Source organism: Cheilinus undulatus, linkage group 7 (assembly GCF_018320785.1).
Source record: "Cheilinus undulatus linkage group 7, ASM1832078v1, whole genome shotgun sequence".
NCBI classification, from domain to species: domain Eukaryota; kingdom Metazoa; phylum Chordata; class Actinopteri; order Labriformes; family Labridae; genus Cheilinus; species Cheilinus undulatus.
In genome coordinates, this window is record NC_054871.1 from 10,606,301 (window position 1) to 10,628,478 (window position 22,178).

General features: G+C 37.8%; 2 protein-coding genes across 15 annotated transcripts in view; one reads left to right on the forward strand and one right to left on the reverse strand.

Annotated features, from left to right (window-relative positions):
- dock7 (dedicator of cytokinesis 7) overlaps positions 1-9,315 on the forward strand; it is a 69,722-nt gene extending 60,407 nt beyond the window's left edge. For 7 of the 11 annotated variants that reach the window (XM_041790507.1, XM_041790509.1, XM_041790512.1 and 4 more), the window contains 8 exons: positions 281-295; positions 5,278-5,403; positions 5,493-5,582; positions 5,693-5,929; positions 6,412-6,555; positions 6,670-6,776; positions 7,372-7,539; positions 8,581-9,315. In XM_041790507.1, coding sequence (XP_041646441.1) covers positions 281-295; positions 5,278-5,403; positions 5,493-5,582; positions 5,693-5,929; positions 6,412-6,555; positions 6,670-6,776; positions 7,372-7,539; positions 8,581-8,623 — 930 coding nt within the window. In that variant the 3' untranslated portion in view covers positions 8,624-9,315. Of the gene's footprint in view, positions 1-280; positions 296-5,268; positions 5,404-5,492; positions 5,583-5,692; positions 5,930-6,411; positions 6,556-6,669; positions 6,777-7,371; positions 7,540-8,580 lie in introns of all 11 variants that reach the window. The other 4 variants (XM_041790508.1, XM_041790511.1, XM_041790515.1 and 1 more) reach the window with 1 other exon arrangement.
- A 237-nt stretch (positions 9,316-9,552) lies between these two features.
- On the reverse strand, positions 9,553-21,725 carry usp1 (ubiquitin specific peptidase 1). Of its 4 annotated transcripts, none has more exons than XM_041791366.1 (9): positions 21,591-21,725; positions 20,851-21,082; positions 18,005-18,149; positions 17,231-17,332; positions 16,846-17,015; positions 15,757-16,469; positions 15,066-15,224; positions 14,346-14,547; positions 9,553-14,218 (listed from the first exon to the last, which is right to left on the reverse strand). In XM_041791366.1, the coding sequence occupies exons 2-9, from the start codon at positions 21,018-21,020 to the stop codon at positions 13,426-13,428; spliced, it is 2,454 nt and encodes an 817-aa protein (XP_041647300.1). In that variant the 5' UTR covers positions 21,021-21,082; positions 21,591-21,725; the 3' UTR covers positions 9,553-13,425. The 4 variants fall into 4 exon arrangements, with proteins under 4 accessions (XP_041647300.1, XP_041647302.1, XP_041647299.1 ...); XM_041791368.1 differs by lacking the exon at positions 21,591-21,725 and adding an exon at positions 21,307-21,464 and having other exon boundaries at positions 16,846-17,012; XM_041791365.1 differs by lacking the exon at positions 21,591-21,725 and adding an exon at positions 21,307-21,464.
- Between the last annotated feature and the right edge of the window lie 453 nt (positions 21,726-22,178).

Genomic DNA, 22,178 nt, shown 5'->3' on the forward strand with positions numbered 1-22,178 from the left:
AAAGGGCTTTAAATAAAATGCTGGTTTAAGGCAGAAGGGACTTTAGTTTAGAAGTGAGAGGCTCCATTCACTTCTTATACACTTCCTGAATAATGATCATTTTCTTTTACTCTTCAGAGGTCAGTTGCTCTGTTACCCAGCTCAACAGCTTGTAACCTGGATAAGTGTCCATTCTCTTTGCTGTAACATCACCTGGTGTGCATTAGCCACACTGCGTGTGTGATGGAGGGCTGTATGTGTGATGTCGTTCACTTGTCCTTGTATTCTCTTTGTCACACAGAGTACTGGCTGGGAGGTAGGTGGCTAAACAGTTCCTGCTTGGCCCTGCTCGATTTGTTTATCTTTTGTGCTTTTTTTATTTACTCTCATCTTTTTATTTGCTAGCCTCGGGCATTCAGATGCTCTCTCTGCTTTGTTACAAAACATCCAATCCATTAACATCTACGGACAATGTCAACTGTCTTCTCCCCCCACTGGGGTCACTTTGCTGTACAAGCAGCAACGCCCCCACTGTCTTCCTCTCTCCTCCCTCCTCTTCATGTGCAAGAGGAGCTTGTTTTCTTTAATGTGACAGAGTTGGCAGACTGCATGGGAGCCACAGTGTGTGACACTAATGACCAAAGTCTCAGTGAATGCATCACTTGCACAATCCGCACTTCCTCCCTGTCTTCATCTCCTGTCTATCTGCTGGTGTGTCAGTCAGAACACACTCATCGACTGACACAGTCCGCTTTCATTTCATCTCATCTTCAACTCCAGGGCTCGATTTCAGTGTGCTTTTTATATTTAAAGGGTTTGTGTTAGCCTCTCCACTCTAGCCATTGGTCATTCTTTCCACACATTAAATGAGTCTTTTCAAACACAAGGTGGTGCACACTTGCATTCGCTTGAAGCTGGAACCAAATTCCTGTTGCAGTCAGGTTTTTTTTCCAAGAGGGTTCAACTCACAGTAATCTCAGGATTACTTGATTTATCCCTTTTGATTTTGATCAGTTCTCATTCTTGCCTTTTTTTTTTTGAGTACTTCAACTAAATCGACCCCTGATTTAATTTTTCATTCATTCTGTTCTTTTGTTAACAGTATTAACCTCTGAGTTCTCATGGTTTGTTGCATGAAAAGAACAGAGCAGTCTTTGTTTCTGTTTGGAAATGCACTCAGAGTGCATGTTGTACCTCTGGAGGTGGTGGATCTTTAATTCCTCACTTTCTTTTTTCTTCGTAACTGTCTGCCTTTGCATGGTTTGGATCCTCCACATTGAGTTCATGTTATCTTCTGAATTAATGGAGATATTGTTTTGCTGTTGTAAGTTTGATTTGTTTTTTAAATTCTCTGGAGGAACCCAATCCTCATTAAAATTTGTTCTGTTTTCTCCTTTTTGATTTCCCTGGTTGCTGACCCTTCCTTCCCACTTTACTTAATTGTGTCTTGTGGTAAGTTTCTTGGTTTTTAGGGCCTTTTTGAATTTGTCTTTAAATTTCTGTTTGAATTGGGAGTTGCAGCAGAAATACCAGATGGATTTTTAACATTTTCTTTAAACTGGTAGTTACCAGGTAGAATTTAATGATCTCATACTAGAGGTCAGATTTTAGCCAATACACGGTAGTTGGCACATACATACCTGTATAAGACCTACATATGTACAATTTCTTACTTTAAATGTGCAGTTTAAAGTGATACTGCTTTTTGGATGATAAGCCCAGTTTAGACAAAAGATTAGAGACGAGATTAGTTGAAACTCACAGCTAGGATGGGCCCCTCTGAAACAGCTACAACTCTCATAGTCATTACATTGAAGTGATTTACTTTTGAGTCACTTGGTAATCAGTCCGTCTTTAAGAGAAGGACAGTACTGCGTATTCACTGATTTTCATTCTGTATCTTTATCGTCATTATATTGTGTAACATCAGACCTTATGCTTCCTGCATGAGGGTGATTCATCACTAATTCCCCTCTGTAAGGATACTGCCATGCATGTTTCCTGCCATCACCATGGCATGGCATGAGCGTGGCAGCTCAATTTCATGGTACACATAAACACAAAAATGTTTGCTAGCCCAGTCTTATACCAACAAAGCTCTCCACCAAAAACACAATTTTCTATGGACAATTTTGGCTATTTTAGCCTTTAAATTCTCATCTGTGTACCTAGAATAACGCAGCGTGTCTTTCGTATCTGCACAGCTGATTAAGAGGACAGGAATGTTAATAAAGCTGATGTTTTTGTTTAAAACATTTATTTAAAAAGATTTAAAAAATCACAGCAGGATTGTGTATCTCTGGTCTGAACTGGTCTTTATTTAAAGCAGAAAACATTGTAGAACATCATTTGTATTTTGTGGGTTTTACAGCGGTTTCCTCTTAATCAACTTTGAAAGTATAATTCTGGCTCCAAATTCACCTTTGTCGTTCTCTGATTGTGTTAAAATTAAATTAAGAAAATCTGGGCAGTAAGAAATTAAATCCCGTTTATGCAAAATGTATTCAAGCTGCATCTCATAGTGCTGGAAAGCAATACCAAGTTGTTTTTAACAGATGAGTCCTGGTCCTGTTGCCTGACTGCACAACCTTTTATGTCATGAGTTACATTATTGGTGTACCTACTTTCTTTCAAAAAAGTTCAATGGCACGCACATCCCATGAAGTTGAGTACTGGGTGCTGGACCAAAAGAGTGAATCAAGTAGAACAGATAAATGAGTCCGCACACCAGAAGCTGCTCCAAGGGCTATTTAATAAAGATTATCACCACATGTGACATTTTGGGCCTAAGCCCTTCATCAGACAATGAGATACAGGGGATACACCTCCATATATGTATGGTCTGGATCACCTGACAAGTCATGTGAAAAAATAATGTTGGTGAAAGGATAAGACATACCAAGAAATATATACACATCTGCAAGTCACATATTAAATTCTGTAGACATTTTTCAAGTCACATATTTTTTAGACAATTGTACACTATTAGATCACAGTCTATGATCCAAGATTTTGAAGTGAGTCCAAAATACCTCAAAATGGGTGAGAACCATCTTCATCATAGTGACATGCAAAGGATATATAGAAAAAGTAGTAGTAAATTACCCCTGTCAATTAAAGACAAGTGATAATCTTATATCGCAATAACCATATAAAAATATTCATACTACAGGTAGTGACTAGATGTAAATATCTATCCCACAGTAAATGGAAAACAGACAATGTACACATTTCAGTCATTGACTGGGGGAATGACATCCACACAGACAATAGGACCAGATAAGCACATCAACAACATCCTTAAAGTTGTTAGAGAAAAGGCCTAAGATCAAAGTCCTCATTAAGCCCCTTTGGAGACAGTGTGTCCAATGTATAAATCCAAAAAGCCTCCCTCTTCAACAGTATCGAACTGATATCTCCTCCACGTCTTGGTAGTTTAACCAGTTCAATGCCACAGTATCTAAGAGTGGAGACACTGTGTGAACAGATTGTGAAGTGTTGTGCAATTGGGCTATTGTTGTCATGGTTACGAATACTGGATCTGTGTTCACAGATTCTTGTTTTCAGGGCTCTTGTTATTTTACCAACGTATGCTAAGCCACAAGGGCATTTGAGCATGTAAATGACATTTCTGGTGTTGCAGGTAATGCTGGTAAATTATTTTGTCACATGACTTGTCAGGTGATCCAGACCATACATATATGGAGGTGTATCCCCTGTATCTCATTGTCTGATGAAGGGCTTAGGCCCGAAACGTCACATGTGGTGATAATCTTTCTTAAATAGCCCTTGGAGCAGCTTCTGGTGTGCGGACTCATTTACCCGTTGTACCTAGTTTCTTTGTCATGACCACATTAAACAAAATGGAAGAGTAAATTATGTATGGACACAAATCCTTTTGCAAATTAACAGTGAGTTCAGACTAGGGCTGAGTAACGAAATCCGGTACCAACACATCTGACACCTACCGGACTAAATCATGACACAGATATCAGTACTTCATTTCAATACCCTGCCACCCCAAAAAAAGGCAAGAAATATGTCATGAAATTTCTGTAATTTATGTGTTCACATAAATTCCCATGTTTGGCTGACATCTAGTAAAGATAACCCTGCAAATCATTTGCGGTATCCAGACAGCTTTTATTCCCCTGCCGGCTTTGTACACACTTTTTTCTTCTCAAAAGAATTGATTCAGACACCATTTAGGCCCGGCCAAGTGTTAAAAAGTATTGATTTAGCACCAGTATCAGAAAAAAACTGATACCTAACCCTAGTTCCAAAAATTTCCTTATTTAGGAAAGAATTCTAGTTTTCCCGCAGTCTGAAAATAGCCTTGACTGCCAAAGATATTATGGGATAGATGGGTAAAGGCTTTAAGTTACAGTGGTTTTGGCCACTTTTGTTCTGTGGACTTTTTCCTCAGGGCTCCTTCGTTCTCTCTCTCTCTGCTCGTGACTCTTGGAGTCTATTTATGCATTCTAAGGATGCTTTTAAGCAACTTCCCTGTTGCTTTAATCTTTGAACTTGGCCTATTTTCCAAAAACAGGTCAAACATGGACAGAAAAAAAATCTCTTTGTTCAATAATACATAAATATGTCATTCCTGTAAATGACGTGGATAGTGCGTGAGCTTGGTAGAGGTATTTTAAGAGGTGGTTGTTTCTTCTTCAAATTTTGTCCTCTGTTATACTGAGGTAAAACACTAAATACATGTCCTCTGTGTTCCTTTATTTTGTGGGTGGTACAGCTTTATTGTGTGCTTATTACCATGGCCTCTTTATGGCTGTAGGGCTGTGGTTACCATTTATAGAACGTTTTGTTGGCAATCTGGAGATCACTGACCTCTTTCCTGCTACTTACTACTCCATTTTAAAAGCTGTAAGACTGCAACACCAAGCAAAAACAATCATACAGCAGGGATTATTGTGATGAAGCCATTGTTGCAGATGCATTAATGTACAACATTTTCTCCTTTTCTCCACCCATGTAAACCCACGCACTCATCACTGAAACTGAAGTCTGTAATTACTGGAAGAAATTCCTATCAAAATACAAAGCAAAACACATTTTAGGAGACAAGAACATAGGACAAGAGTGATCACTGTTGTAAGAGTTCAGATTTTACATTCTATCCAAGTCTGGATCCTGATTTGAATAATTGCTTTATTGAATTGACCTGTTTTGAAATTCTCACTGCATTAAAGTTGGATGATATTTAACAGTTTATTCCATGCATTTTATTCCTATTCTATTTCCTACTAACACTTAATTTCACTCTTCCTTCAGGATGGAAAGAGGATGTTTGGGACGTACTTCAGAGTGGGATTTTATGGCTCAAAGTTTGGAGACTTAGATGAACAGGAGTTTGTGTACAAAGAGCCAGCCATCACCAAGCTGGCAGAAATCTCCCACAGGCTAGAGGTAAAAACTTCAACAAATTTAAATGTAAAACCATTTATCTCTCTAACCTTTCATTAGAGCTAATGAGAGTCTGTGCTGTTTTTTCACAGGGTTTCTATGGGGAGCGATTTGGAGAAGACCAGGTAGAAGTCATTAAAGACTCAAACCCAGTGGACAAGTGCAAGCTGGACCCAAATAAGGTGAATTTTAGTCAGCATTAATCTGTGCATTGTTGAATAAATGTTTGCTCTTAAACAGAAAGATCTAGAGATCAAGTCATCCCAAAAACAATGGCTCTGCCTTTCTGCAGGCATTCATCCAAATCACATACGTGGAGCCATACTTTGACACATATGAAATGAAGGACCGTATCACCTACTTTGACAAGAACTACAACTTGAGACGTTTTGTCTACTGCACTCCCTTCACTCTGGACGGGCGAGCACACGGGGACCTGCATGAGCAGTTTAAACGCAAAACCATCCTGACCACGTCCCACGCCTTCCCTTACATCAAGACGCGCATCAACATCATCCACAAAGAGGAGGTGGGTGAATGATTATTTGATTATTCTTACTACATATTAATCCAATTGATATGTCTAACTAGTAGATTCATTTAGGACTAGTTTGTTTTATAAATAGCTTAAAAAGTCTGAGCTCAGAATCCCTACATATTGCTTTTTCTGCTTCACCAGAAGTTTCAAAGAGAGAATTATTCAATTCTAAAATGACAAAAAGAAGGGAATCTTTACATTTGAGAAGCTGAAACCAGCAAATACTTCAGATTTTTACTTTAAAAATCACAGAAGTTATTCAAAGATAACAAAACACTTAGCAGTCAATTGATTAATCATTGCAGCTGTAGTTTACACACTTACCAAAACACAAGTATTTTAAGGTAAAGATCATTTTAATTGTATTTCTTCAATTAAAAATGTATTCTCCTAATAAAACAGAACACAATTCCATATCTGTTTTAATCCAACACTTACTGATCTTTGAAGGGATTCATCCGTTCATTTTCCAGATTATCTCCACACCCATTGAGGTGGCGATAGAAGACATGCAGAAGAAGACTCAGGAGCTGGCCTTCGCCACTCACCAGGACCCTGCTGATGCAAAGATGCTGCAGATGGTGCTGCAGGGATCTGTGGGCACAACTGTCAACCAGGTAAACTTTAAAAAGTCAATATTAATTTATAACAAGCCTGACTGAAACTTCTTCACATCCTTGAAGGGATAAACATGGTTATAGACGATTATTCATTTTGTCTGTTTTGCTCAGGGTCCTTTGGAGGTGGCTCAAGTGTTCCTGTCAGAGATTCCCAGTGACCCAAAACTGTACAGACACCACAATAAGCTACGGCTCTGTTTCAAGGACTTCACAAAGAGGTACTGTGAATGATGAATAGGAGCAGGTGGAACATGTTGGAAACATGTCTGTGGGACACAAAATTCAAGATCAGTAATTATGAATTTACTGATCTCGAAATGATCAAATTCTTATCTGGACTATATAATATCAATGATATGTTGTACTTGGAGAAATGATTCACCAACTTGGTAAGATCTTATTACATGTTCCCCTTAGATGCCAAATACAAGTGACCAAATAGACCTATAGGCTCACAAAAATGAGAACATATTCTCAATCTACACCAATGAATGTATGTTCAAATGTACAGTGCTCCCCCAATCCTTCCAATTTATCAAACTGCCGTCAGAATACCATAGAGACAGGGGCTGATATATAGCACTGGTGACTTAATCCTGAGCTAAGACATGAGAGCTGGCCGATCTAACTACTCAATAAAATGTTTTAGAATTTTCAAATTTTCCCTCTTTTCCCCCAAATTCCTCGCAGGCCTTATGAGACCTGCTGGCGGGCCGGGTGCAGCCCACGGGCCTTGTGTTTGCTCTTAAGTGTTAAACCTCTTATGAGTGAATGGTATAATGCAGGTAATTGACTGTTTCCTATCGACTAAAGGTGTGAAGATGCCCTGCGAAAGAACAAGAGCCTGATTGGTCCGGACCAGAAGGAGTACCAGAGGGAGTTGGAGAGGAATTATCACCGCCTGAAGGAGGCGCTGCAGCCCCTCATCAACAGGAAGATTCCTCAGCTTTATAAACCTGTACTACAGGTCAACTCACACAGGTAGGGCTGAGTACTGCCACTGTTTGTGTATCTGAGCCTGTGAGTGAGAGTGGATGATGCCCTTTAGATGTCAAATTAAATCCATCTTTGTTTTTGCTTTTATAAAAATCATGCAGCAAACGGACAGCTTGACAAGGTAGTTTGTGGTCGCAGATGTTTTGTGATGCTGTCGTGAGTCTCTGTGTTTTGTATTTGTCTTTAGTCCCTGCTTGTTACTTTATACATGCAATAAACGGACAGTTTATTACTGTATGATTAAAATTATTGTATGGAATAGGGAAGAGTTACAAAGATACAGTAAATATTTAACTTTTACAGATGGAAAAATCTTGGAGGCCATTAATCTAAATTTAAAATAATGAGTTAATCGGAAATATTATTCTCGTAACCATAAATTTGTGAACAAAAACTTTGGTAGACTCCGTGGTAGAACATACATTAATTTTCCTCATTATCATAATTGCAAAACTCTTGTTTACTAGTGTTGTAACATGAATGACTAGAAGGTTTTGACTCTTATTAATCTGACTATTTCGATATCCAACCAAGACAGTAGCATTAATCCACGCATTCCCCAGACCAACAATAAATAATCTATGAAGTAATTACAGTAACATTTTGAAGCTCTCTTGTACTCTCCTAATCATTATCTTTCAATTAAAATAGCCCTGCTGCATCAGAAAGAGACTAAGAATTAAGAACAGGATGTTATTCAAACTCAGTTCATCCGCAAAGACCCATGGATTACTGTAAATCAACAAATAATATAAACTGTTTTATTTGTGCTTGTGAAGCTCCATGCAAGTAAAGCATTGAACAACAGAAAGACAGTGATGTACATCTACTGAGGTAAATGTGTCCTGATAGGTTTTCTTTTAACAAGCTAGAACATTCAATAAAACTGAACTGGAGGAAGCTAATCTTCTAAATGCAGATAGTCTTTTGAGCTTCAAATCCACCTCATCCCCTAAATCAATTGTTTCAATTAAAAGAGATGCCTTTGCTGTTTGTTGATTTAAGCTTCTTGTTTTCTTATTTCAGAGATTCCTTCAGCAGAATGAGTCTTCGCAAGCTTGACATCTGAAGATGAAGTTATACACATAAACATAAACATGCACATACACACTTGCACAAACACATACCAGAAAATTGCAATATTAATTTATTCTTGAGTGTATATAGAAGTGTGTTCAGAGCTGGTCAGTGTTTTGGACAACATGCTAAAAGAAGGTTTAAAGTGTTACAGCTTGGTACGTCATTCCAGTGTCTTAATTTGTTTACAGACAAACTTACAGCAAGAAGGACAAAAAAGTGGATCTTAAAGGTTAAACAGATACCTTGGCATTTAGAATTTTTTCTTTGCTGGCTGTTTGTCAAATAAGAAAACACGTCTATGATTGTCTACACTAATACTGAATGAAAAGCTGATAATGTTAGCCATAACTTCTGAATCCAACAGAATCTGCTTAAATCAAACCAACAAGCAACTAAACACAAAAGTTGGTGTTATAAAAGGTGCCAAAAAAACATATTTTGTATTTTATTTTCGCCAATTTTTGACAAGTATCTGCAGAAAAGGTACGATTTTAAAAGTCAAGGTGTCTATTTAATAATGTACTATGTGTCAAAAATCTGTATTCAATTTCATGTGTGCACTTTTTTTATTACCGTGTAGCAATGCATTTTACAACTTGAAAGATTATGTAATTCAAAAAAAGGAAAAAAATGCAAAAAACGGTACCATTATTTATCATGATGCTTTATTATTATTATTATTATTATTATTTTGTGTTAAAGAATGTTTTAAAGTTAGGTACTTTAAACATCCTTGTATAATTTTATGTAGTTTTGTTTTGTTTATTTTAAATATTTTACTAAATAAATATTTTAATGTTCAGTGGTTGGTTATCTTGCTTTCTAATGTTTGACTTTTGTGTTTACATGAGACATCAGATCAGCAAGATATGGGTAGGAGTGAGACAGCTTTATGTTTGGAAATAATGAGCGGGAGCAGCAAGGTAAAAACTTTATTGCTTAAAATATGAAACCGCCAACATTTTTTTGAATACAGATGGAATGCAGAACAGTTTAAATGCACTAAAAGTAAAACAAAGCTTGGAAAACCTTTCCAGCTGTAATATGGAAACATTGACTGTGACTGGTACAATTTAAGTTTAATCACTCAATAAAAGATCTAATTCCTGAATGTTATTGGACTTAGCATTTAGCATTAGAACCTGAGGCAGCATTGTCACTTTCAATGAACATTTCTAACGACACAGCAGATTCTAACACCCATCAGCCATAACATTATGACTTCCTAATGCAATCCAATACAACAGCTTGCTCCAGTGTTTCTCACAAAATGTGATTATACTTGGGCAATAGCAATAGGGATCATCCCTCCTTCATTTTGTTGGTTTATTTTCTGTTTCTTTTCTCTTTTGAATATATTCATTAACAGTATACCATATAAAGATGCTCAAATATCATCACTCAATATTCTGTAATCATAACCATTGAGCTGCATGTATGGAGGCTTTTGCTGATGGGATGGGGTTTTGTAACCATCATCCTAGAGTGCAGGAGTACAGGGTATTAGCAGAACGTAGCAGCAGAAAAAACAATGTTAAAATGAAGTAAGAAACTGAATTTTTGACACATCACTCCTCAAACAGTGCATTTATGTATAAATGGACACCTCTCTTGAGCACAAGGATTATATATAGATTTTTTGAAACACAAGAAAAAACACAAGGGAAATATACCTGTGTGGCACACCTGTGTGAGAAACTGGGAGCCAAATTCTTCTTCTTTACAAAATGTCTACATTTTCAGTTTTTGTTGACATGATCAGAAAGGTGGTAATTCTACTTCATATTTATTATTTATACACATTCACACACCACTGATGCAGAAGTAGGAGCAAATAGGGCTAGGTGTCTTGCCAATGGAAAAACTGACTTGACCACTACCCACACCACTACCTACAATAACTTCAGTAATAAACATGAAGTAGACCTAACCATCTTCTTGACCCTGCTAACAAAAACTAGAAATTGTAGAAGCTTCATAAAACAGAATTTGTGGCACTTCTGTTGTATTATGGAGCATATGAATGCATAGGTGGTCATATTGTTAAGGCTGTATTTTTCACATGTAAAAGCTATGCATTTTTAGTTAGAATGAACAGTGAATAAGCACAAAACCAATGCAATCCTTATGAATGAAAATGCAGTGTTGAGTGATGATAGAGACAGGTTTGAAAGAACAGTAAAACACCAGTGATTCTGACTCAGTTTCCATCTTTCATCATTTCTCCCTGGGCAGTTCTTTTAAACAGCGGTTCTCAGGACCCTTAAGCGGGTTGCAAAGCCCTTTTCAGTGGGTTTCTCATGTGTGCCTGGAAAAAAATTAACTCCAAAATATCCATGAAACGTTTAAAACATGTTTTTTTTGTCCTGTTGTTTTATTTCATCTTGTATTGTCCAAGGTCTTAACTGTACTACTTTACAATAATTAAATCTGATTGGTCCAAAAACAAAACAAAAAAAAACAAACATTTGGGTCAAAATTTGCTGTTGTCGAGTTGATGCTGAGTTCTGAGCAGTTACAAACCACTGCTTCAAGAAAGCCATGTAATTCAGTTGTTGGCATTTTCCTCTTTTAGTTACTCAACAAAAATGACCAGAACTTGAACAGACCTGATATTTGAAGTAGCGCAGCCGAACTTACATGTTGACACTTTCTTATTAGAAAATGCCAACACAGGAGACTGGAGGTTGCAGCCAAATGGCTCACATCTTTCTCCATTATACCAGACGTGGCTTAATGTCATAGACTTGCCTAATTTCAAGCCTGTTAAGTCCATCAGTGTGCACTCTTGATGCTTATACTTTCTCCATTATTTGTGCTAGTTTAATTAGCTGTAAGCAAGGTACTAAAATGTTTTGTTCCTGATGATAAATTTGGAAAATAGAAGTGACGCTAACTAAGTCATAATGGTGGCTCTGAACGAGAATCTGCTGTATGCTTAAACACTCATCTTTCAACCATTTTTTTCTGAGATTCATAAAAAACCATGTGAATAACATACATTTGCACATGAAATTTTAAAAGCAACAATTAAGTAGCACTAATATAACTGTATCTTAGAAACTAAATTAGATATTAGGGATGCACGATGTTGGAATTTCGCTAACATCTTAAATGCCAATACCAATATTTAAATATAGTTCAGACCTAAAATTGCAGTCCTTAAAACATACTTTAAAGTGTAAAGAAGAATGAGGAACAAAAAAAAAAGATTTATGCTGATGTAGGTCTGCTGGTTCAGCCTGAAACTACATTTTTTTTTTAATCATAAGGCCAATATTTACATCTGATGTAGGCAGATTTTTATAGCCTAAGTATCAGTTGTAAATAATTGTCAGAAATTGTTATAGCTGATCTATTATTTTTAAGCTAATATCTGCTGATACAGATATCATGCCGATAATATTGTGCATCCCTAGATATAACAGATGAGGCAGTTTTTAAGACTTTGCTTGAAGGGTTTTAAAAACATGACAGCTTACAGATGTTTTTAAAGGGTTCAAGTTTTTTATCTTTACTGATTTTACACTATGAAAAGTGTCTGCAACACACAGGCTGAGGAGAAAACTGCTAAAACGTTTTATTTAAAAACAGTACCAACATAATATATATAAACTTGGTACATATTCTGTACTTTACATTTCAGTGTGTTTTTGTAAAACTATCAGTGTGTCCAAAACTAAAGGTTTGTCTAGAATTGAATGTGGGCTTTGTCTGCATGTAAAAACAGACTGCAAAGAAATGAGAAGAAGTAAGTACGAGGGGGGAAATTACCTTAAAAATACAGCAATTTAACCTCACAGAGCACATTCTGTGTTTCTTTGCAAATGGAAAGAAAAATCAAGACATCATCCGGCTCTTTGGTTGACTTTTGTAAATTTGAATTGACCGCTTAAAGGCTTAATATGCGACACTGAGGAAGGACAAATAAATGTATGACAAAAGTAAAATGAGGAAAAACATCAAAACTTCTGAATGTTATTACAGAAATTAGCAATGTATCCTTCGTAAAAAAAATATTGTGGAGCTCTGACTTTTAAAGAAGTGTGACACCAAACTCTCTCTGGGTTTGTTGATATTAGCATTGTGTTCACGTGGACAGTAGTGTTTCCTTCAGCTTCCCTCCCTCTCTAATCATTAGCTCTGACACCACATTGGGACAGCGAGACATCCCACCAACTAAAGGGACCAAAAGACTTTCTACTGCCTTAAAAAGACAAACAGATATACTTGATCTTTCATTTTCAGAGGATTAGGAGCACTGGTCTGTTGCATAGTAAGCCTTAAAGGGAAAATTGTTGGCCCCCAAATAGACATTCCTCAATGTTTTGAATTTTAACCTAAATTTTAGTTCAAAGTGCTTCTCCAATTTGTAAAAATGGGTCCATACAAATTGACTAACTGGGCAAACGTGACTAACTGGGTATGATACACAATGACAGAGAAAGAACCCAAGCTTGTGACCAGGACATGAAAGTACAGACAACAAAAAGATGGGTCACTGTTCTGAGTCTGTAGAGGCAAGAGTAACAGAACAAGTCATTCCTGGTCTGAAGGAAATGAGATCCCTGTTTCTCAAAAAGGACTCAGAACCAAAACTGGCTCATGGACGTCTCTGAGGTGAGTCCTGAAGTATGTGTTCAGTTCATGAGGCAGTATCTACAGGTGCTGACAGGCAGCTTAAGTCTTTTTGGCACCTTTAGTAGTATTGCAAAATACATTTGTCCTCTGAGTGGGCGCTCAGCTGCCAAACGCCAACTGTGCGAACATCCTGTCTGAGTCAGCAGCAGTTCATGTGTTCACAGGTTCAGGCATCCTCCTGTAGAACAGCAGGTAAGGAGTCGATGAGGAGCACGTCTCAGGAGAACACGCTCGCAGGAAGTCCTCCTCGTCAAACAAACGCACTTCAGAGTCATCAAACAGCATCCACTTCCCCTCGTATTCAAGGAGGTTGTTCAGAGCCTGCTGCTGGCTGGTCTGTGTTCCGCTACAGGAGGTTGTCGTCATTTCTTCTTCTCCTTCAATGCTATCAGACTCCTTTTTAAGTCCTGCTTCAGTGTTCTGGCTCATGTTGTTGATGGTTTTCCTTCGTTTGGATCCCTCTGTTGTTGCTGCTTTCTCTGTTTGTTTGCTGCTGGCCCCAAGATCATAACCAGATAAACTTCTCTGTCCCCCCAAGAGACCAACCCCACCCTCTGACAGCTTCTTGCCTCCCATTTTGCTGTTAGCCAAACTAGCACCTCTTTGTCCCCTTGAGTTTAGGCTGAATGAAACCTCTCCATCGTCATAGTCCTGTACTTCTTCATTCACCCGTGTTCCCTCTTTACTCCCCACCTCTTCCTCCTTCTCCTTTGTTTCTTTGTTGTCCTGCAGCCACAACTTAACATCTTTCAGATCAGACATGCGGACGAATGCAGTGTAATGTCCGCTGCTGATGGTGACACCGCTGTGCATGACCATAGCAAACAGCTGGTAGTGTTGACCCTTCTTGGATGATGGTCTTGTGCACCACTCATCCAAGGAAAGAGTCAGAGGGGTCTGCAGGGGGGTGTTCACCTTGCACAGACCAGCATATGGGTCCAATCTGGGAGGAATAGAAACAAAGATGTGTTAATTATTGATTTAGATCACTTTTTCTAACGTAATTCTGTGTAAAGTTTAGGCTTCATCACAGCTGTTCTTGCACAGCTGTTGATAGTGGATATACTCACTCTAGGCTGTTGGCAGAGAAGCGCTTCAGGTGAATGGTGATCACTTCAGGAGTTTTATCAAACAGCAGACTTCTCTCTGCCTCTGTGTAATGATGGCATGTCTCGCAGAAGTATTTGTCCTCTCCAACGATGCGCTCCACTGAAGCAAACTGACCGATGGCCCATTTCAGAGTCTTCATCTCTGGTTTAGGATCAGGAGAGACTGAAACACACAGGACAGTGGGTACAGAGTTAGGGAAGTTGTTTGTCCAACAGGTATAACATGCTTTTTTTTTTTTTTTTTTGGAAATTATGATCTGCAGACCGGCTAATATTGTAATTACAAAAAAGTTTGTGTGGGTGTTTATTATTTGCTGTTACAATAGGTTAGTCATCTAAACCGGTTGATTCTTTCACTGCAGTGCTTACAAGCATGAGTAATTTTTAAGTCCTTCCATGTGCTTCAAAACAGAAAATAAGGTGCTATTTTTTAGGTGTGGACACTTTTACAAGCCGAAATTTTAAATGTGACCTCCATTTATTTATTTAGTACTTGTCTTTATTTCTAGAAACATATCTTACAGATTTTTTTAATAAATGGTTTGTTCTTTTTTAGACCTTGACGGTTAAATTGTTAGCTATATTCACACTTTGTTTTGCTATCTTGTATGCCCCTACTTTTAAATAAATCTGTGGGCTTCTTTAAACCAGGAGCAAAATGCCAAAGGTTAGACTCCTCACCTTCAGAGAGGTCTTCTGGACTGCTGGGCTGGTCATCTAGCACGGGGACACTGATGTCCTGGAAGTCTTCTCTCCTCTCCGTGAAGCTCTCACACTCCAGACAGCGAGTCCTGAGGACCAGCTGACCCTGGAACAAGCGCTCCATCAGGTCAAGACCATCTGAATGTAACAAAAACAAAGAGAGACAAGGCTGAGCAATCTGTCATAATTAATCCATGCATTCCTTTTTAATGTACTAATGCATTTAGATATCAGGGCACAGGTTACATTTAGAGACCAGGAATCTTTAATCTTCACTGTCTTCTCATTTTATTCTTTAACTCCCCATTCAAATGTTTGGAAGAGGAAAAAACGTACAAGTCATAAATCCTCATTTATTTTAACAGTTCGCAATAAACTCTACCTATTAAATCTAGCTTTAGCTATTTAGTTTTTGACTCCCTCCTACAGGTTTGAACTTGAAACAGAGTTAGCTTCAGGCATGATTAAGGTATTTTAATTACAAATATGAATACATTGGAGCTTTTCTTGTAGTTTGATGTCAACAGCTATTCTAATTCAAAGAGCATCTCAAAATCTCTATTTTTTTTTGAGTCCAGAAAGTGTTATTTCTGATATTTTTCAACAGTTTACATTATCCTGTTTTTCTCTCTTTTCATAGCCCACTCATCGTGAAGCAGTGAACTCATACCTTCACATTTTACTGCTTTCTTGTCTTCATCCATGTTGACCACTGATTTCTCCTCACTGCTCTTCCTGTTCTGACTCTGGTCATCCATGGTCCCATTCTCCTGCTCTGTTTTGGTTTGGCTCTTCATGGTCATCGAGGTGATCTTCCCCACGCTGCGAAACTTGGAGAAAATACTTGGCTGTTTCCCAGAAGGCTTCAGCCAGCTCAGCTTGGCCTTCTTCTTTCGTTTCCCCTCTGTCTCTTTAGAGTTCTTCCCACCTTTCCCCTCATCGTCACTCCCTCCATCCTCCTCCTTGTTTGATTTCTTCCCCCCTTCATCCTCTCCCTCCACCCCCTTGTCTTTCTCTTGGTTGCTGTCGAGCGTGATGTCACTGGAGGACTTCCTTTTTGAGCGCCTGAGGGGTGCGTTCCTATTGACACCTTCTTCCTCAGCATCAGATTTCTTTGACTTGACAGATTTGGGTTTCTTTTTGGCGTTTCCCACTTCAGTGTCGCTCTTCCTCTTTCCGCTGACTTGGCCGTCCTCTTCTAGCGGAGTTTTGGATTCTTTTTCAGAGCTGTCACATTTAACTTCAGTCACATCTTCAACCTCACTCTCTGGCTCCTGCTCCTTCCTAATAGTGTCACAAGCTTCATGAATGTACCCCAAGATGCACTGCAGCACCTCTTGGGCATCATGCTGAAGGTAGCCCTCATACATAGGATTCAGCTGCCTGCAACACACAGATCGATCATGTTAGGTTCCCTAATTGACAACGCCTGTTCCAGCTGCAACATTAATAAACATGCTACTGTAAGTTTAGCATTAAAATATAATTTTGCTTATTGTTACAGACACATAGGTTTGCCCTTGACAAAAGATCACTGGTCTATTAATAAACAAGCTCAAAGACAGCTATGATAAGAATTCTGTCCAAGCTTGTTGGATGACAACAATAGAAGGTGGGTGGGTGTTTTTACACCAGTCAGGTTTGTGGAATGAAAACAACATTAGGACTCAAGTAATTGTATGACATGATCACACCTTCATTAGTTTTGCTGTAACCTTTAGCCAGCATCTACCACTCAAAATAACCACATCAGCATTACCTGAGTGTGTGGAGTATTTTACGAGGTGGTGTAGCAAGTTCTCCCTCATTGAAGCTCTCAGGGTTCAGCAGGAAGCTCGACTGCAGCTGCTCCACTGATGTTATCAAACTATTGAAGCTCCCAAGGAGCTCAATTTGAGCCGGCAAATCTTCAACTGCAACTTCTGACTGCTGACAAGATTTTTGCACAGAGAAAATCATTCAAAATGTTATCAAGCTGAAAAAAATGTCTTAGAATTTGAGCATTATGTTTGTTGCAGTAAATTAACATACGAGTGTCGACATACAGTACCAGGAAACTCTTTAAGTATGATCTAATAGAGTAAATGATTTAATCTTTTGTATGTTTTTTAAAGTCAAAAGAAGGTGATTCATGTTTCACATACTTCTTCCTTTTGAGCTGTTTCTTCTTTTATTTTGTCTTTTCTTTTGGACAGGTTGTACAGTTTCTTTATTCCTTCCCTGAGACCTGGGCAATAGTACAGCACCTGCAGGAGCAACAGGACATAATAGTTTACCTTATACTTCCATCCATCTGCACAGAATTAAAAAAACACTTTGTAAAAGCCTTGGGTTCACGTTCCACAGCTCCAAATTCAAGTACAATGTTAGATCATTACACAAAAGCTTGAGCAGTGAAGTAGTACGATACTGATAGGTTCCTGCTTGACTTATTGCCAAACCAGTGGCCCACAGGAAGTTAAAGCACCATTTATGTGCCATTTCCTTAACAAGAGAAGAGACTTTATAATGTCAACGGGAACTATGAACCCGTATATGAAAAGATACAGGCTTTTCTGTACAGTTACTTTATTAGGCCTTCACCATAGCTCTAGAAATTGACTGTTTATATAAAAGACATAAACATAAGATTAATTTGGCTTAAATGTTAGTAGAATGTGGATCAAAGCTTAGCAATTTATATAACCTTTTTAATAATAGAACAATTATGACATGTCCCTTCACAACACAAGCTCTCCTCCTGAATGCCTGTTTTTTTTTCAGTTGTTTAGACCCATAGTTGCATTGCTCTATCAACTCCATACTTGCTTTGCATTTCAAAGTCATAGGTTATTAGCACATGTATACATACACATATATGCTGTAGCCAAACAGCCTTTATACTAGATAGTGTGCATGTTTCTCAAATGACAGCCCACCTGTAAGACGCTGTTTAAATAGCAGGTGTTTCCCAGGTTGTTGAGCCCAACAAACGGCACCAGGGTCTCTCTCTTCTCACAGGGTAGGAGGAGGCCAGGGGAACCTGGGCATGCAGGAGGACCAGGGACCACCTGATCACAGCTGCTTAAAGGTAGTGTGGAAAACATACTGTCAAATTTAAAATAATAATAAATATCATCATTAGCTAACATAGCTACTTCATTTATAAATCAGATTCACTTGAGGATACCTAGCATTTTCTGTTGGACACACACTAACAAAATGTAACTGATTTAAAGATTTACTCCGTTTTTTTATACAAATTAAAACCTTCAAGTGGCGAGGCTTTTAAAATGGTCAAAATATGCCATATAAGATTATTTGTTTAAAACAAAACAACAACTTAAATTTCTATCCACCCATCCAAACACGGTGATAGTAGCTTTTTTTCAATTATCAGAGGTGGAGGAGGTACAAGACTATTGGACTCAAGTCAAAGTACATTTGCTTTGTTTAAAATTCACTTAAGTAGAAGGAAAAGTACTTGTCTGTACATCTACGCAAGTAAAAAAGCAGACATTCCAAGTTTACTCAAAGTATTAAGTACTGAGAAGCTACTTTTCATACTTGTGGAGCTTGTACAGTAAAAATTATCTTCTCATAATGTGCAATAACAGCAAGAGATAATGAATCTGGCACAGAGGTCCTTCTTGTGGCTTTTAGTGTTTCTGTTATTTTTTTAATGTACTGAAGTACAATATTTCCTGCAAAATATTCTTGAGTAAAAGTAAAATTACTGATTTTAAAAACTACTCAAAAAGCACAAGTACACAAAAAAACTACTCAATAACAGTAAGATCGGTAAATGTAATTAATTACTTCCCACCCCTTCCAGTCATCGTACACAATAATGATTAAATACAGAACTGGCAGTTTAAACAATGCAACATATAAAGAGGTGGCTGAACAGGTACAGGCAATAAGCTCTGTGTTCAATCCTATTGTACTTTCTTATCATCTTAAGCTACCAGCTTCCAAAATTTAAAATGAGAAAAACAACATTTAAATTTGGAGCACAAGCAATGCATTTTTATTTTTGAATCACTCACAATTTTAAGCCTCAAAAATAGCTAAAATTGCTGTAAAACCCTTGTTTGAAACCCAAAAGTGAATTCCAACTTTTAAACTTTAATTGGTACAATAACATAACTTAATCCAAACAATAGAGAAACACATCTCTTCTGATTCTTGACATAAACACAACTTGATTTCAGTTCCGTAATGACATGAGATCTGTATTATGCCACTATGCACTACCAAGTTCATATATTGTTGGCTTTAAAACCTTTAAGTTGAAATGTTATTCTCAAATAATTAAATGTGAATATTTAAACATTTTACTCTTTAATCCTGGAAATATTAAGATATAAAACTTAAACAGTAAAAAAAAAAAAAAGGAGAGAGGAGTAGTTCATGGACTCGATCAAAAGTTTGTTTGGAGTGATCTTTGGTAATGTGATTCACAAATTTTATTAACAAGAAAAACTCCAAAGCACTCTCAATAAGAAGTCCTGATACCAAAACATATCAAAGTGTTTTTAAGGTGTATATGACCATGCTGTGGAAATGAGGGCATTTTAATGTTTGAAGGGAGTGCCTTGGAGTTCTCCTTGTTTGTCATAAAACTAAAGTAGGTTAGAATAGTAATAATTAAGACTGAGCGCCCTTCTTGGGTGGTCCCATGTTAGGATTACTTTGTGTTTTATCCTTATCCGGCATAAAAGCCCATTTTAGTACTCCTGACTGCAGTAAATGTATATTTTTAAATGTGGTTGATTTCCCTTTTATATCCACATATTTCTACTCAGAATCAAGGATAACTTCTAAGATATTACTGTCAGCACAAAGATGATTGTGACTAGGGCGTGGCAATTAATCGAAAATTAGATTAAATTGCAACATGGCCTGCTGCAATTTTCAAATCGTTAAAAGTGCAATATTTCTTTGATCCAATTTGCAATACAAGTCAAAATCATCACAATTAGACTCTTTTAAAGAATTGTTCAGTCCTTGTTTATGAATAAAATAAAGTTAAGGAATAATTGCATGTCAAATCACACTTGCAATATTGGTGGAAAAAAAAAAAATCACAATTAGATTATTTTCCAAAATTGTTCAGCCCTAATTATGACCTTAAAATGGCTTTACTGGCAGCAAAATGGTATGACTGAAATTGCCAAAATAAAACTGCAAATAGACTGGCACACCAGGATGCCTTTGTTAAAGGATTTATTTAACAACAAGGGACTTTGTCTTGCCAACTTGCTCTTTCTTACACTTGAACTGTAACTGTGAGTCAACACACATGCCTTAACAGTGGGTGTGGTGAATGTCTGTGCTCTTCAGAGAGTACTTCTATGCGTAACATATTTTCATATAACGCTATTTAAAGATAGTTTATTCCTATATTTAGTTTATAGTAATAAACTAGTATAGAAAACGATAGATTCAGACTATTCTGAGTCATGTTTGTGCCATGTTTGTTTACAAAGGTGACTCACAGATGACACACTTGTTGCAAAATAAATTCCTTAACAGAAGCGTCCTTGTGTGCATAATCAGATCTTCTTGTTTTTGTATGCTTCTTGTTTGGGGATACAGCACCAAAAAAGGGATGGATGTTATTTTGATTTTCCCTTTCAAAATGTCAGAGTGGCAGGGCACGGACAGAATAGCTCACCTTCAGTCACTCACAGCCCGACTTAAAGCAGTCAAGCGCCAAAAAAGCTGTGTTGTGAACTTTGTATAACCCCAAATAAACCTCACACTGACAGCACAGACTCACCTGGCCTCGGGCTCCTCTGCTTCTGCCGTTTTGGGCTCTTCTGCTTGGGGTTCAGAGAAATCCAGAGCCCGTTTAGGATCTTTCTTCTGGAGAAATTTCAGAGACAGTTTATTCTTCCTGATGGGGCTGCCGAGCGCCGCCACGACATTTTCACCCTGAAGGCCTGGCATCTTCTTATTTGGTACCCTGAGGGGGGATGTTTCTTTCTGCTAAGATGCAACAGCGCCCCTCACTGGCAAGACAGGAGAAGACAACAGTATTTTAGTGGGCGCCATGAGAGTTCAACGAGAATTAAAGTAACTACGCACTTTTGTTTACACTAAACACGCTTTAAAATACAACATAACTGACTTAATACGCTAAGTACAGAAAGCTTTAGTTACCAAAATACAGCCTATTCCCCCACTGAATGACGCGTTATATAACACTAGCTGGCTAACGTTAATGCAAACTTACTAGTCACTCTCTTTTCATTGTCTCCATCACCCGTTGAGACGAAGTACGACCGATAAAACCAGCAGCTGTGATATTATAACGTTTGTAGTAAGCTAGTTAAGGTAAATACTGACATTCGAACTTGTTTTACTGAGCACTTTCGAGACAACAGTAACAAAACTGGGTCAAAACGGTGCGGTGAAGAAGTGGGAGGAGAGAACAGACAGCACGCCGCTCCTAACAGTTCACTAACCGACAACGAGCTCTCAAACCCCGCACGATATCTATAGACAAGTAAGTCTTACCTAAGCAAGTCATTCCAGATTGAAGTTTGATATATTTCACTGAATATCCAGCCTTTGAGCCATTTACAGTATTTGACGATTCACACGGTGCAGCAGAAGTTGGCGCTTTTTCCTGCTGGAAGACCCACCGACTGCTGCACCGCCGGTGTAACATCAGCACGACATCAAAATGTTCAACAAAAATGTCTAAATAACGACCATTTATTCATGGGAAAAATATTTCAGAAAAACGTTCAAAAATATTAATGAGTATCCATTTCAGTAATATTATACAACCTATCAAGCCCCATATTAGGGACTACAGGCTTAAATTAAGACAACTATTTAATTTAGGACCCCTGGCCAACCTCAGAAGCCATGCTTGTAGTCTATTTATGAGCAGCATCAAGTGAGATTTAATAATAGCGACCAAAATTGTAGGATTTCCTTTCAACATAAAGTTTTTCTTTTTTAAGCCAAATATTCAGTAGGTTTTCTGAAATATTCAGATTCCATTTTTTAAGTTATAAAACTGCAGTCATTTATTGTGAAGAAGAGCTGATAATGGAAACAATAAATAATTCCTTAAATTTGATGATAATTGTCAAT

What these genes read in the sequence shown, in the direction of transcription:
- usp1 (XM_041791366.1), bottom strand. Translation starts at nt 21,020, where the DNA reads ATGCCAGGCCTTCAGGGTGAAAATGTCGTGGCGGCGCTCGGCAGCCCC. An exon ending in ATTTAAACAGCGTCTTACAG is followed by an intron (nt 17,333 to 18,004) that starts GTGGGCTGTCAT and finishes TTGCTCCTGCAG; the next exon opens with GTGCTGTACTATTGCCCAGG. An exon ending in AAAATACTCCACACACTCAG is followed by an intron (nt 16,470 to 16,845) that starts GTAATGCTGATG and finishes TGTGTGTTGCAG; the next exon opens with GCAGCTGAATCCTATGTATG.